Source organism: Lacerta agilis, chromosome 7 (genome assembly GCF_009819535.1).
Source record: "Lacerta agilis isolate rLacAgi1 chromosome 7, rLacAgi1.pri, whole genome shotgun sequence".
NCBI lineage: Eukaryota > Metazoa > Chordata > Lepidosauria > Squamata > Lacertidae > Lacerta > Lacerta agilis.
In genome coordinates, this window is record NC_046318.1 from 42,166,396 (window position 1) to 42,182,303 (window position 15,908).

The 15,908-nt window shown below is 41.4% G+C and overlaps 1 protein-coding gene across 12 annotated transcripts in view; it reads left to right on the forward strand.

The window, feature by feature from the left end:
* The window catches only part of GREB1L (GREB1 like retinoic acid receptor coactivator), a 157,823-nt gene extending 142,172 nt beyond the window's left edge, over window positions 1-15,651 (forward strand). For all 12 annotated transcript variants that reach the window (XM_033155016.1, XM_033155008.1, XM_033155010.1 and 9 more), the window contains 9 exons: window positions 112-251; window positions 1,870-2,031; window positions 3,542-3,746; window positions 6,345-6,510; window positions 6,980-7,207; window positions 9,205-9,346; window positions 11,525-11,725; window positions 12,150-12,288; window positions 13,197-15,651. In XM_033155016.1, coding sequence (XP_033010907.1) covers window positions 112-251; window positions 1,870-2,031; window positions 3,542-3,746; window positions 6,345-6,510; window positions 6,980-7,207; window positions 9,205-9,346; window positions 11,525-11,725; window positions 12,150-12,288; window positions 13,197-13,360 — 1,547 coding nt within the window. In that variant the 3' untranslated portion in view covers window positions 13,361-15,651. The remainder of the gene's footprint in view (window positions 1-111; window positions 252-1,869; window positions 2,032-3,541; window positions 3,747-6,344; window positions 6,511-6,979; window positions 7,208-9,204; window positions 9,347-11,524; window positions 11,726-12,149; window positions 12,289-13,196) is intronic.
* The last annotated feature ends 257 nt before the right edge of the window (window positions 15,652-15,908 follow it).

Below are 15,908 nucleotides of genomic sequence, written 5' to 3' on the forward strand. Positions count from 1 at the left end.
AGCCATGTTAAACATTTTAGAAAGCAATTGATCTTTCAGTTCTGTTGTGAACATTTAAATAACTAGCAGGAATGTCATTGCCTTTTGTTCCTTCATTGTCTCCATCCACAGAACCAAGCAAAGAAACCAAAGCTGAGGAACACAGAAAGCGGGCTACTGTGTCTATGATGTTGACAAAGTATGCAGCTTACAATACTTTCCATCACTGTGAGCAGTGCCATCAATATATGGACATAAACCCTTCAGCTCCGGTACGCAGGGCTTCCATTTAGACCTGGGCTTCAAGTCATACAACCACATTAACAATCATTCGTTTTATCTTGGGAACAAGTCAGAAACCTTTACAGATCTGCTGAAAAGTACCCAGAGATCTGCTGGTGGTCCTTCTGATCTACCTTCTGCCAATCCTTGCTCCAGATCACTCTTTCAGAGTAGAAGACAGGAATGCTTCTATTACCAGGGGTGGGGAACCTTTTTCCTGCCTCATTCTAAGGCAGCCTCCCAGGGGCCACATGCTCCAGGGATGGGCAGAACCAGAGGCAAATGTAGGCAGCACAATGAATGTGAATTTTTCCTTCGCCTGGTAGGCTAGTTCTGTGTCAGGGACTGGCAGAACGGGAACAAGTGTGCACCAGGGCTGAAGGAAGGCTGGAGTATGACTTGGAAGGAGGGGGTCAGTGATTTGTGGGGAACTGTTCCAGCCACAAGGCAAGAGTTGGAGGCAGGGGAAGCTCCAGAGCTGGAGGGTGGAGCACAGGATGGGTCAGAAGAAGAGGAGAAAGAGGCAAGTCAGGCAAGTGAAGGGCCAGGTGCTTCCCCACCCTTTCCTGCACCACTGTCTCTCAGAACCAGGAGGGGATTGAAAAGGGATGAACAGAGGACATTGCCACGTGGGCAATGTCTCTGCCTGCATGCATGCAGCCCACCAGGGGAGGTACATAAACTGGTCGAGGGGGAGTGGTCCCCTGTTGCCGCAACTGCTCCATAGAGCACAGACCTGGGAATTGCTGCCCAGACACTAGATTGGTGTGTGGGGTTTCTAGAACTTTAGGAGCGACTGTTTGTGTTATCTTTGACACTAAAGAGTTAACTATCTGCCATGTACATTCCTCTGGCTGGGAAGCACCCTTGACATTCCATCTCATTCAAACCTCTGCCCTCCATCCAGGTAAGCAAGAAGCATTATCAGGCACATTCCAGCAGGACTAAAGAGGGGTGTGACTCAGGAGGGTAGCCGGGGAGAGTTCGGAGGGCGAGATAAAGAGATGTGATCTAGCAGAAATGCCTTAATGCTTTACCATATCCTAAATCGTGGAATTCTTTAGGTGAAGCTATGATGCATAATGGTTTAAAATCAACATAACATTGTAGATCTGCCCTTTAAAGGGCATGGAGTTTTGCTGAATTGTGTTCCGGGACCCAATCCATCTGTTCAGCTGTAAGATGCATTATTCTGCCATCGCACACATAACCACACACATGCAGTGCAAGAGGTGTAAGGTGTACCTTGCTCATCTGCTCTGCAACAATCACAAAAAACCTTCTTCAGTTCAGAAAACTTGGTGATGCTTCTCTTTTTGAATTAGTATGCAACAATGAGTAAAGACAATGTGTAAAGTAGCCAGCTTGTCCTAAACGACAGGAGTTTTAAAGCAGCCTGATGTAAGGAGTGAGAATGACAAATGCCCTATACTGTAACCTTGCAAATAATAAAGCTGTAGAAGACTGAGCCACTGTAGCTGTGTTCCTAGACTTAGTAGATTACTTTCTATGCAAGATTTATCCAACTGTGTTTCCCACACTTATTGAAATGCATTGGCATGTGGCCTCTCTAGTAGGTTACAATTTCTTTCTCTTCCTTGCATGCAGATGTCTGACTCCACCCTACATGCATTTACATTCTCATCCTCAATGTTAGGAGAAGAGATCCAGCTTCATTTTATCATTCCCAAATCCAAAGAGAGCTATTTTGTCTTCAGCAAGCAGGGCAAGCATTTGGAAAGCATGCGGCTTCCTCTTGTATCTGATAAGGTGGGTGAAATCTGTCTTAGGTATGTAAAACGCACCCTGTTGTAGCATAATATTTCAGTATAGCTCAACTCTGAGAAACTGATCTAGATTCTGAAGTTAGTTCCCCTCTTCATTGCCCCCCCCTCAGGAATTAACCATCACAAGCATCTCTGGCCATAAAGTAAGCCTTGAGTTACTATGGGCCACAGATGACTAGGTCTTCACATCAGTAGAGTTACCACAACCCAAGGAAGCTATAAGAGGTGCTCAAGTGAACGCACCCCCCTCACCCTTGCTGCATATTGTTAGAAGCTTGCTGATCTTTTGCTTGTTGTTCTGTCGTGAGTTTTATATATATATAATTTTATATATATATAAAACACACACACACACACACACACTCTTTCGCTTCATGGATTCATATGCCACTTTCCCAATGCCCCAAACTGCACTTTGGAAAATTAGGAATATGCTCTTAGCTCGTGAACATTCTCTTACAATCTCTCATGCATGGATTCCATTTCATTTCCTAGTTTGCATGACCATAGCTTGTTGTGACATCCAAATTAGGAAAATTCTGGTTAATAGTAAACAAAATTGACCCCAAAGCCACTTTAAACTATACATTTCATCATCAAGGTATGGAAGTAATTCCTGTTAGCTCTAAGCACAGCTCGTCTAATTTGGATCTCATCATGAGAAACTAGAGTTTGCAAACCAGGAAAGGGAAGAGGAGGCCCATGTCTAGAAGGCATAAAGAGGACAGATGAGGGAGCTTACAAGCCCAGCACCTGTTTCTAAGCTTCCAAACTGTGGTTTGGAGCACTGAGAACCTTACCTAGTCCTGCATGTGTTTCCCACAGTGCCCAACCCATAAGCAGGATGTGAGGGCAATAGCTCTCTCCTGCTGTTATTCCTCTGCCTCTGAGTGGTGGTAGAACATACTCATCATAACTAGTGGTCATTGACAGCCTTAACCTCCATTAATTTGTCTAATCCCCCTTTAAAGCTACCACTACATCTTCCATAGTTCAACACTGAGCTTTGTAAAGCTGCAAGTGAAAACAATTATTAATGTTAGCAAAGGCCTATTGTAACAGACTATTGTAACACACACACACACCCGCCAAAAATGTTATTGATTGCCATTCCTTTACAGAATGCTGTGATTCTCTTTAGTTGTGATTGAAGCAAGCTACTTGGTTTTAATTGAAAGCACGAAGTGAGAGCAAAACAACTTTCTCTCTGTTATGTTGTGGCCTGCAGAGTTTAGGGAACGGGGTAGTGTTTTTTTTACCCAGCCTTAGCAGACCCATCAATGTTTCCTATAGAAGTCAGTTGGAGTAATTAATTTCTGTAGGAAAAGGATGGGACACATGAGAAATATGAAGAACCCTCTGATTGGCAAAGTTTGGTCTACCAGTGTGCATGTTCTCCCTACAAGAAAGTTGGGTATATCACCTCAGAAGCAAAGAGAGATGTGTTGTGCCCAACATATATGAACTCTTCCTTTCTCTTGTGCTGCTAACAGAACTTGAATGCAGTAAAGAGTCCTATTTTCACTCCTTCAAGTGGACGCCATGAACATGGCCTCTTGAATCTATATCATGCTATGGAAGGCATCAGCCACCTCCATCTGCTTGTGGTGAAGGAATATGAAATGCCACTTTACCGCAAATATTGGCCCAACCACATCATGCTGGTTTTGCCAGGAATGTTCAACAATGCTGGAGTTGGTAAGCATTTACATAGTCCTTATAACTTTTTGATTCTAAACATACCAGTTAATGACATGGAAACATAATTATAGGGAGCAGAATACAGTTAGCATTAAATGTGTAAGTAGTGAAGAGATTTCTTTGTTGTTTATACCGTATTTTTCACTCCATAAGATGCACTTTTTTCCTCCAAAAAAGGGAAAATATCTGTGCGTCTTATGGAGCAAATGGTGGTCCCTGGAGCTGAATTGCCCAGGGGCCAAAAGAGGATCATGCTTTTAATTTTACAAAGAGAAAAGGGAGTGTTGAAAGGACCCCGCTCAGCAGCTGATCAGCAAGAGATCGGGAGAGAGATAAGAGTCCCGGCTCCCTTTAAGCCCCGCCCTCAATTGTTGAATGTGCTGCAGAGGGAGGTTGTTTGTTTCCCCAGCGACATGTGACTGGCTGATTAGATTATCTGTCTGGAAACTGTAGAAAAGGCTCCCTTTCCTTTAGAAGCTGTAGAAATGTGAGTTGAACCCCATAAAAATGGGGCTTTTCCTCTTTGCTTTTCCCCCTTTGCAAAAGGAGCTTTGCTTTTTTCCCCTTTGCAAAAAAAAGCTGCAAAACCTTTAGCTGATCCTCAAAAAACCAGGGCTTTTCCCTTTGCATAAAAGCTGCAAAACCTTTAGCTGATCCTCAAAAAAACAGGGCTTTTAGAAGAGGAAAACCAGAAAAATATTTTTTTCTGGGTTTCCTCCTCTTAAAAACAAGGTGTGCCCTATGGTCCGGTGCGCCCTATGGAGCGCAAAATACGGTAATTCTTCTCTTATCTATGCACATGCAGGCACTTTCCCTCCTTCCCTCCCTCCCTCTATTCTCTTTGACTTCCACTACAATTTCACTTACATGTACTGTTCTGTATGGCATGTTAATGGACACATCTAAGATGGTCTTGCTCACATTGGGTATTTGGTGTTTGTTGGTGATCAAGCAGTTAGCAAAATGTGGGGGGGGGGATTTTGGAACTTAGGAAGTTTTGATAATATTTTTGTTTGTTGGCTACATTTCCTGCATTTCCTCCAAACAGATAATGGTAGCGTACATACAGTACTTTTCCTCCTGCTCCACCTCAGACTCTCCATTTTATCCCCACAACTCTGTGAGGTAGTTTAGGCTGAGAGATAGTGACTAATTAAAGCTCAGCTTGTGAGCTTCATTAGGAGAACTGAAATTGTGCAGAATACTTATTCCAGAAATCTGGAAGTAAAATCCGGCCACTCTTCTAGATTCATCTTGGGGCCTCCCAGTTTCATTCATGACTACATGAAGAATAAGATCCCATAATTCAGCTTCACTGAATATTTTCAAAGATTTGAATACTGTTTAAATATATTAGCATAGCTAAAGCTCTGGCAGTGCTTTAAAATTTTAGTGGACCTAGCATGGTGACTTCCTCTTCAATGCCATGCCATATGATGGTTCTTTGACCTTAGAAGACATGATTGACTCTGCAGCCAACACTGATTGGACAGTCGGCCAGTTTCCAATTACAGTGGTACCTCGGGTTAAGAACTTAATTCATTCTGGAGGTCTGTTCTTAACCTGAAACTATTCTTAACCTGAAGTACCACTTTAGCTAATGGGGCCTCCTGCTGCCACCGCACCGCAAGAGCATGATTTCTGTTCTCATCCTGGGGCAAAGTTCTTAACCTGAGGTACTATTTCTAGGTTAGCAGAGTCTGTAACCTGAAGCGTCTGTAACCTGAAGCGTCTGTAACCCGAGGTCCCACTGTAGTCCTAGCAGGGGCGTAGCAAGGTAAATTGGTACCCGGGGGCAAAAAACATTTTGTCCCCCCCCCCCCGAGGCATGGGAAGGTCAGGTGGTACCCGGTGCGGAAAATTTCTTGTCTACCACCCCATTGATCCCCCCTGCAAAAATGGTTTTACGTTATTTCATATTTTATTACAAAGGAATAATAACAAGTAATAATAATAATAATAAACTTTTATTTATATCCCACCCTCCCCGGCCGAAGTCGGGCTCAGGGTGGCTAACATCAGATACATAACATTGGTATAAAACCAAACAATAATTAAATTACCTCCTAAAAACATCTCAAAATCAAATTAAAGTCTAATTAGATGGCTTTCCACAGGGTTAGGGTTGGGAACAGTAAGTGTTCTCTGAACTGAAATTTCAGCCTTCATGACATAGGAAAACAGCCAAGTGAACAGCTATTCTGGTGGAGGAGGGTCAAGATATTAACCGATATGCATGAAATTTCAGATATAGCTATATAATCCCTAGTATAGTAAAATAAGATAAGACCTTCGGAGCAGGCATTTTCAAAAAAATAATAATAAAAAAAAATTGTTCCTTGATAATTTGTCACCCCCTCCATTATGGAACCCGGGGCAGACCACCCCCCGCCCCCCTTGCTACACCCCTGAGTCCTAGCTTCAAAGTCTGTCTTTGGGCCATTTCATACAGCGTAATTCCACTTTATTCCTACCGCTTAGCATTCATAAAAGCCATTCTACATACTGTCTATTTTCACCAACTTTCAACTGTTATGTGGAATTTACCATTTTGGGGGAAACAGACCTCTAAAGTCGTATGCTACACGTTTACAGGTGCTGCCAGATTCCTTATTAAAGAGCTTTCTTACCATAACTTGGAGCTGGAGCGAAATCGCTTGGAGGAGCTAGGAGTCAAGCGTCAGTGTGTCTGGCCATTCATTGTGGTTATGGATGACTCTTGTGTCTTATGGAACAGCCACGTCATCCAAGAACAGTCCAGGTAAGTCAGTGTCTCAAAATTAGAGACTAGGAACAAAAGCAAAATATTTGATCACTACACTATTAGCCCCTTCACACATTATCCATGCTTTGACGGGGCAGCAGTGTTGGGTGATGTTGAGGTAAGACCAGCAGCAGCATAGCCAAGCTGTCCCTTCTCACATGTGTAACTGGATAGCATATGTGTTTCTTGCTGATTTGATTTGGAACACTGCTCTGTACTTTTAATATATCTAGTATTTCTACGTTCTAGACCTAGTTTTTTGAAAGATGAGCAACATGAAAAAGAGACAGAGTATGATAAGACAGATCACTCTATGCAGCCTAATATCTCTTAAAGCAAGCACAATAATTTCCAAACAACTCTGTTGAGGTACAAAGCTCCAGTAGAGTCAGATTGCTTGGTCGTAATTTGTTCCTCTGAGTGGAGTTGTGATGCAGTACAATAAAAAAATTTTTGCGTTTCATAGTCAGTCCATGGATCAAGGATCGACGAGTAAAAATGTGTCTCTGAAGAGCGTTCTACAGCACATAGAAGCCACACCAAAAATTGTCCATTATGCAATATTGGGCATTCAGAAATGGAACAGCAAACTGAATTTCAGAGCTCCCAAAGCTCCTTTCTCCAGGTGCCACATACATGACTTTATACTACTCAACGTAGACCTGACCCAAAATGTGCAATATGATCTAAACAGGTAGGAAAATGCAACCCTTTTGCTGTCAGATGCTATACTAGTTTTGAATGTACAGGTGTCATTGAGGCTTAAAAGAAGCCAACCCAGTAAAGAAAATAAGCTGAATTATTTCTGAGATTGTAGTTCTGCCATATACAGGTGAAACTCGAAAAATTAGAATATCGTGGAAAGGTTCATTTCTTTCAGTAATTCAACTTAAAAGGTGAAACTAATATAGACTCACGACATGCAAAGTGAGATTATGTCAAGCCTTTATTTGTTATAATTGTGATGATTATGGTGTACAGCTGATGAGAACCCCAAATTAACAATCTCAACTTTGGGGTTTTCATCAGCTGTGCACCATAATCATCACAATTATAACAAATAAAGGCTTGACATATCTCACTTTGTGTGTCATGAGTCTATCTCATATATTAAACTCCAGTAGCTAATGAAAACAATTGCTTACATAAATGAACTTTTCCATGATATTCTAATTTTTCGAGTTTCACCTGTACAAGTTGGTGGCTTGAACAATAGATTGAAAATAATACAGGCGGTGGCCATTTTAGGTGTGTCCAATTGACCTGTGATCAGCAATGCGTGATTCCTTTTGGACCTGGAAGAAGGCAAAATGAGGTCAAAGCAAAGGTGGAACGGGGATGGGAAGGGCGGAATGGGTTGGCAGGAACAGAAATGGCTGCCGCTTGTATATGAAAGCAACAAGAAATGGAGGTGACCGTGTGTGTGTGTGTGTGTGTGTGTGTGTGTTCGTTTGGGGCATTTTGGTGGGACTCCAGTTGGACCAGAGTGTACAGTCTTTGAGACCTTTCCCAGCACAATCTCCACTGAATAGGAGTTTTCTAAGAGCACAGATAATGAAATTTTAAAATACCATATCAAGGATAGTTTGCACATGTGCCTTAGGCTGATTAGCCAAGTGTCTTAATATGTTTGTTTGACCTATTTGGAATCTGAAGGGACAGGACAACTGGTGATTGAAAGAGCAGCCTCTGGCCGCTGTGAATATGATTTCTTCTTGATTTGGCCCTACACAGACACATTTAGAATTAAGAAATATGGTTACTGTAAAGCCTTCACTTAAGCTATTTCCCTGTAAATGACAGGCTCACAGCATGGTCTGTGGGGAGCCTTAGGGAGCCCCAGTTTCAAATCCCCACTCAGTCGTAGCTTGTACTAGTCACTGTCTCTTGGCCTGAAGATAAAAGGGAGGGATAAAGAACTATGTATGTCGACTTGAGTTGATTGGAGGAAAATTGGGCTTTAGATGTAATAAATTAAATATAAATATATCAGTGCAGAAATGCCATTTTTTCAAGAAAAGAGTGAATTTAACCCCTACAGACATGCTTCTACAGTGCTGTCCCTTTCTCCATTCTTCCCACTTTCCATATTGGGCAGCTTCCAGGTGCTAACCTGAGACAAAAGCCTTTTATTCCTTCCTCCTATAAAAATCCTCTCTTGTCTCAGGCTACCACCTGGTAGGGGAGGGAAAATCCATATACAGTGGTACCTCAGCTTACATATGCTTTAGGTTACATACGCTTCAGGTTACATACTCCGCTAACCCAGAAATAACGCTTCAGGTTAAGAACTTTGCTTCAGGATAAGAACAGAAATTGTGCTCTGGCTGCACAGCAGCAGCAGGAGGTCCCATTAGCTAAAGTGGCACCTCAGGTTAAGAACAGTTTCAGGTTAAGAACGGACCTCCGGAACGAATAAAGTTCTTAACCCAAGGTACCACTGTAGTGTGTGCTGTTGCTTTTAAGAAATTCCAAGTCACAAGTCAGGTGAGCCATCTATATGTGTGACTGCAAAGGCCATTCATGAGGAACAACAATTACAGATATGTTTTTGTTGCAAACTAGGATTATAGGAGAGTTGGTCTCAATATAATTTATGATAAGTAATCAGAAGGTGCATACCATGAACTAGAGATCAGTGACTTGAACAAATACATGACCGATTAAGTAAATCTGTATCCATTTTTTTAGGTATTTCTGTGAAGATGTAGATTTTAATCTGAGAACAAACAGTAGTGGCCTACTTATCTGTTGCTTTAACAACTTCAGTCTCATGAAGAAGCACATCCAGGTTGGAGGTCAAAAGGACTTTGCCATTAAGCCTAAAATCATGGTGAGTACCATTGTTGAACAACAAGAAGAAAACAAAACAGTGCTTTGCTTTCTTCAGTGACAACAGTTTCATTTTACCTCATAAGAAGAAAAGAAGAACTCTGATGGATCAGGCACAGGATCCCTCTTGGTCAGTATCCTGTTTTCACAGTAGCCAACCAGATGCCTATGGGAAGCCCGCAAGCAGGAGGACCCACTTGTGCTTCCCAGCAACTGGCATTCAGAGGCATACTACCTGCTTGTGGTGAAATCACTGATGAAGGGGGAAGATTTTTAATAGCTGAGTGATTAGCTATCTCAAGGGGAAGCTATCTTGGCGATTAGGGCCTCCTAATAGTACTCTTAGGGGTTTGCAGGGGAGCAAATATAAATTGCAAGAATTAAAATGCATTATTTGACTCGTGTGTGTATAATCTATTTGATACTTGAAACTGTAATCCAGGTCTGCATAGAAATCCTGGCTTCCAGTCATAATCTTTTTTATCAGTTTTAGGTGAATGATAAAGGCAGGCACACACCTGTTTGGAGGAAACTTGATGATTCTTCAAGGTGTTTCCTTTCATGTTGGCATACTGTTTTAAGAGCATGTTTACGTCCTCCCAAACACTGATTCCTGACTGCTTGTGAGCTCATTGGTGGTGCTAGAAGCTAATGGGAAGGTCCTTTGTTGGGCGGCAGGGGAGGGAGGTGTCTTTATAGCTTGTCATGAGCCCATATAACCCTAAATTGGGTGGCAAACAATATCTGGAGAACCTAGGTTCTTCACACCTATTCTACATATTAGGGGCACGGGTGGTGCTGTGGTCTAAACCACTGAGCCTCTTGGGCTTGCTGATCAGAAGGTACAGATCCCCGTGATGGGGTGAGCTCCTGTTGCTCAGTCCTAGCTCCTGCAAACCTAGCAGTTTGAAAGCATGCCAGTGTAAGTAGATAAGTAGGTACCACTGCGGCGGGAAGGTAAACAGCGTTTCCATGCTGTTTTGTTTTGTTGCGCCTGAAGCGGCTTAGTCATGCTGGCCACATGACCCAGAAGGCTGTCTGCGGACAAACACCGGCTCCCTCGGCCTGAAAGCAAGATGAGCGCCCCAACCCCATAGTCACCTTTGACTGGACTTAACCGTCCAGGGGTCCTTTACCTTTACATATTTCCATTGGACTTAGTTTGTGATGCTTCATTCTTAAACTAAATTTGTTTATTTTTGTATTTTCTCTCCTTTTAATCAGTAGTGGCATTAGGACTCTGGGAATAATTTAACAGTGAGGCATCTCTTCTTATGTTGTTGTCTATTAATTTAAAAATGGCTCAAAAGACAACAAAGGCCCTGTCAACAGGCTTAAGCTACTAAAGATGGGATACATCAAGGGGGTATGAGGCTTTGAGGACCTTTATGTGTGCATATTAGACCTCTGTTCCCCATACATCCCAAACAAGCCATGGCCGAACTTGGGCCTCCAGATATTTTGGGACTACAACTCCCATCATCCCTAGCTAACAGGACCAGTGGTCAGGGATGATGAAAATTGTCACCCCAAAACATCTGGAGGGCCAAGTTTGGCCATGCCTGTTAAACCATTGCCTCTGGAGCCTCCTTTTTGCTCTCCAAGGCTGTCCTTACTCACTTCCTGACTCCCCAACAGCACACAACTTACTAGAGTCTTCCCATCTGTATAGTCGTCATAGGTAGCAGAACATCCATTTCACAGCAGGGCAACAAGAGAAGTTAAGAAATCTGTTGATTTGACTCTGGCCTTTTCTACCTTGCCTGGTCTCAAATGACATGGCCACAGTCTTCCCACCCTTGCACCCAACTACTATCTTGACTATTGCTCTGCTGCCAGTGGTTGGACACATAACCAAAATACAAAAATATCCAACTAGTTATATTTCATGTATACTGTAGCTGTGTATATTTTGTGTGCTGCTTTCGCACCTGTTCATAACAGTCAGTACATGCTTCTGAGGAGCAGAATGTAGCTGGATGGAGACCTCTAGTATTAGCTGGTATTTTCTTGAAGTAATGAAAAAATTGTTAAAACTCCAGACAGTAAGCGTTCTTCAAGTCTTATGATTCTTCTCAAGTTTGGCATTGGCACACATTATCCTCAGGCAGCTGCCTGGCGATTGATATGCTGCTCATTATATTTCACTTTTACATATATATATATATTTCCTTCACAGGTATCTGACAGCTTGACTCCAATAATGCCTCTTCAGTATGTCTGTGCTCCAGACAGTGAGCACACACTCCTGGCAGCTCCAGCTCAGTTCCTCCTGGAGAAGTTTCTTCAACACGCCACATACAAGCTTTTCCCAAAGGCTATCCACAACTTCAGAAACCCTGTATTAGCAATTGACTGCTATCTGAACATTGGGCCTGAAGTATGTATCTATGAGCTTTTAAAGGGGGGATTCCAGTCCTTTAAAAAACGGAAGATGGCAAGGCAACTGTGCCGTGATTTTCTTAGGAAATTAACTTCCGTTTATGTTGCTGATGTACTGATATTGTTGTATTCAATTGCTACATGAAAACTGAGATTAGTTGCTCATACATTTCCACACCTGCCCTTTTGTAGGCAGGATAATGCTTTTACATTTTTTTGTGGATTCCTTCAATATGTTATTTTATTTTATGCAATTACTCCTGAGTTGACTTTTTTAGATGTTGGGGGTATTAACTGCAATTTATTCAGAGCTTTAGCCCACCACTGTTGTGGTGATGTTCCTGTTGGTAAGTTAGAGCATAAAACTTTAAAGAAAAAACAACTCAACCATATATAACCATTTCCCCCCATTTCTGATTTAGGTAGCTCTTTGCTATGTCAGTTCACGGCCGCACTCTGTCAACGTCAACTGTGAAGGGATATTTTTCAGTGGACTACTTCTATATCTTTGCGACTCCTTTGTAGGAGCAGATTTTCTTAAGAGGTTCAAGTTCCTGAAAGGTAATGTGATTTCTGTTCTGAAATTTTGTGTCTAGTGCTTGCTTAATGGTTTTCTAGCAGAGTAGATTGGGATGGCATTGTCATTACATGCAGGAACTATAAAGCTCGTCGCAGTGTAATGGCAAGTGATATCACCATCCATGCCTGCTTCCTTTTTTTCTGGGGCCTTTTAGAACTGGGAACCATGGCAGTTGGCAGGGGCCTAAAAGACGGGTGGGGATGTCGAGGCTCTGCAAGCCAAATCCATTGCAGACACATCTAGGGAAGCACAATCTCCTCTGGCAACTCAGGAAGTATCCCTTTTGAGTTAGTTAATTTGAGTTGCTTCATTACTTGTAACTACATTTTGGTACTTTTTTCTAAGGGTAGAAAAACATTTGATTGTTCCACTTGCTTTTGACGCCTGGTTAAAGGTGAAGTGGGAATTCTTCTTACAGATATGGAATATCAGTAAAAACGCATGTTAGGCCTTTTAATGTTAGGTATAATATGGTTACTTAACTCCCATTTAAGACTTGGCATTACAGTTGCAACTGGAAAAGCAGTTCCACCTTGCTGGAGCTTGATCGTTTCACAGGTTATGATGATAGACATGTTTGAGGAAACATCACATCATCACTAGTGGCATATTATGGGCAATCTTGTGATTAACGGTGTAGTGGCTTTTGGCTTTCTTAGGAAGTAGAACCTAACAGCTGTTTCCTGAAGGGGATGGTGGAATTTGAAAAAAGTGGTTTGAGGGAGTGCTGTGTATACAGTGAAATTAGGCTGGGAAAGGTGCATGCCTTACTTGTATATATGTAATATTTCCGAGTAGGAGGGAGAAATATCAGAAAATTAACAAAACAAACAAAGCAGACATGAAAATGAAATGGTGGTATAAACTGTCTTTTGTTTTTTAACCTAAGGTGCAACCCTGTGTGTCATTTGCCAAGACAGGAGCTCCTTGCGGCAAACAATAGTCCGTCTAGAGCTGGAAGATGAATGGCAGTTTCGTCTGAGAGATGAATTTCAGACTGCTAACAGTAGCGATGATAAGCCACTCTATTTTCTGACTGGGCGCCATATATAAGTTTGAGAGGAAACAAATGGCAAAGGAAAAGAACAGAACCTGACAAGTCGGATTGTGTCTTTCCCTCCCCTTTTTTTGAAAGTACAATCACTGTGGAGCAAAGTGCAACCAATATTTATGTTCACTACTCTTAAGGATCCCCCAAATTTCTAACCCAGACTTTATTTTTTATGACTGAAAAGTGAACCGATTCAAGTTGATTCCTCATGGGTCACTGTTACATAATGGCTTACTCATTATGACCCATGATGTGGAGAATAACATTTTGGTGGATGGCAAGTTCTCCTGATCTCTTTATACTATGCTAAAGGAGGAGAATTAAACAGACTTTTGGCATCTATCAGCTTGAATGTGTTACATGAGGTTCACAGTAAGAATGTGGAATTATTTGAAGATAATATGCTGAGGAATGCTGCCCATTTCTCTTCATATCTGTACTTTTGGTACGGTATAACTCAGGGGTTTGAAAAGACAAAAAGTAACCTAGAATTGTGTGTTTGAAAGATTATTTTTTGTTCACTTTCTGTGCAGTGTTAGCTTAAGGTTTGTAATTTTATATGTATTGAAACTTTTGGCAAATTTCCACAAAAGATAAAGTTTACTACATAAGCCTGAACAAATTGATGAATGTAAGGCTGGCATTGTATGCACACGCTGGTTTGTCAGAACAGCTGTTATTTCACCTTTTTGGGGTATCCATTATTGGTCTGAATGGAAAAATCTTCAACTCAGTAGATGATCAGCCTTTTTTCTCTGGCAGCATGCCAAGCCATGTGCAGGAACCTTTTTTTGCACACGGATCAATCTTGACAACCAGCCTGCTTATGCATATTGTCTCATCAGTGTGCTTTAAACTCCACCAAAATGATGTAATCCTCAGTACTATCAGAAATCATTTTGAGGTGACAAATCAGCCTTATAGCTTGTTCTCACAGCAGAAGTTCCTTTATTTCTTTTTGCAGTCAGTGCCTCGCTTGCTTCAACTTTCTCTATAGTGTTTTGGGTAGAGAATGCTATATGTGTGCTTTTATGGAGAGCATTTACTAACCCATGAAAAACAGACAAACCATAGACCAGGAGTGTGAAGTATTTAATGGCTGAAGCAAGCTGAGCCACAAGTTCCGAGAGCCATAAAGTCATTTAAAATAACTTCCAACTGAATTGGGACCAACAGCAGGAACTATGTGTTTATACACATACATACATACATACATACATACATACATACATACAAATATATATATAAAGGTCTTAAGCACACCTGGAAAAATTGGCCAGGTCATTTTAACTATTTAGGGCTTGATCTAATGGAGCACAACAGCACCCGTGTTCCACTGAGTTCAATATAGCTGTTTTTCCCAACTCCCCAGTGCAAGCACATGGGCATAATCAGGCAGCATGAAAAGACAGTGAAAGGAATGGAAAGTATGAGAGCCCTTTCCATATTCTTACTGTTGCACCATACAAGTTCCTTTTGGTCCTAAACATAAGTAGCATACAAGGCACAGAAATAGAAGGGGGGTAAGGGAGGTGGGCACAGACCTCCTATCGCTGCAAGTGCCTGTGCACTGCCTCAGTACATGCTTGTTTCGATGGAAATAGGTACAGCAGAACTCAGCTGGGGTCCATAGAATTCTTTCATCTGTAGGTACTGAATGCGTGTGCTTAACTGGATCGAGCTCTGTGCTTTGTTTGAATTAGAGGTGTTAAAATAACACTATTTTTAAATAGGCTGTGAATTGTTTTAAGAGTGGGTTTCTTTGTACCAGCACTTTGTGCTGTGAAATATGCTGAGTTTAAATGAGTACGGTACAATCAGGGCTTCGTAATGCAGTTAACATTTATGGATAGAATTCACTTCCTTTTTCTACTCTGATTTTTCCAGCTTTTCCTGCTGTGACACTTTGTTGGTGGTTCTTCCTTCACTGACATTCTTACACTTTTTCTTGTCGCACCAATATTTTATATGCAGCCCGTTATCGTTTTGTTAGTGAGAATTTCATTCGGTGCATTACGCTTATTTTGATTTAAACACAATAAGAACACAAGTAGTCGATTGAGAAGCACCTGCCAAACTGCATTTAGAACAAAAGTGTTAATTGTACAACTTTTTAACCTTGTGAAAAAGCTGTTTACAAATAATGAAAAGCATAATATATTGATTGAAGTTGAAAAGGAAAGTAATGGTTTTCATACCTGTTCATTTTATTATAGCTTTATGTAAATGTAGCATGTTTCAAATGAACAATTGTTTACTTTAGTGTAGGTTATTTGGGATTTTTTGTACCCATGCAAAATCTGCCTTATACTTAATGAGTACCTTAATTTTTATTTGGTAGGTTATGTAAGAACTACGGTTAGGAACTACAAGGCTGGTGTATTCACTGTGTAGCCTATTAAGACACATGTATAATTACTGGCATTCTAGGGTCTTGTTCTGGTTTTGTTGACTGAACTTAATACCCGCATAAGGTGAATTTGTGAAAGTTTCCATTTTAATGCAAACTTAGCAGATAAAAAATCTTTCAAAAAATCTTTGTATATATGA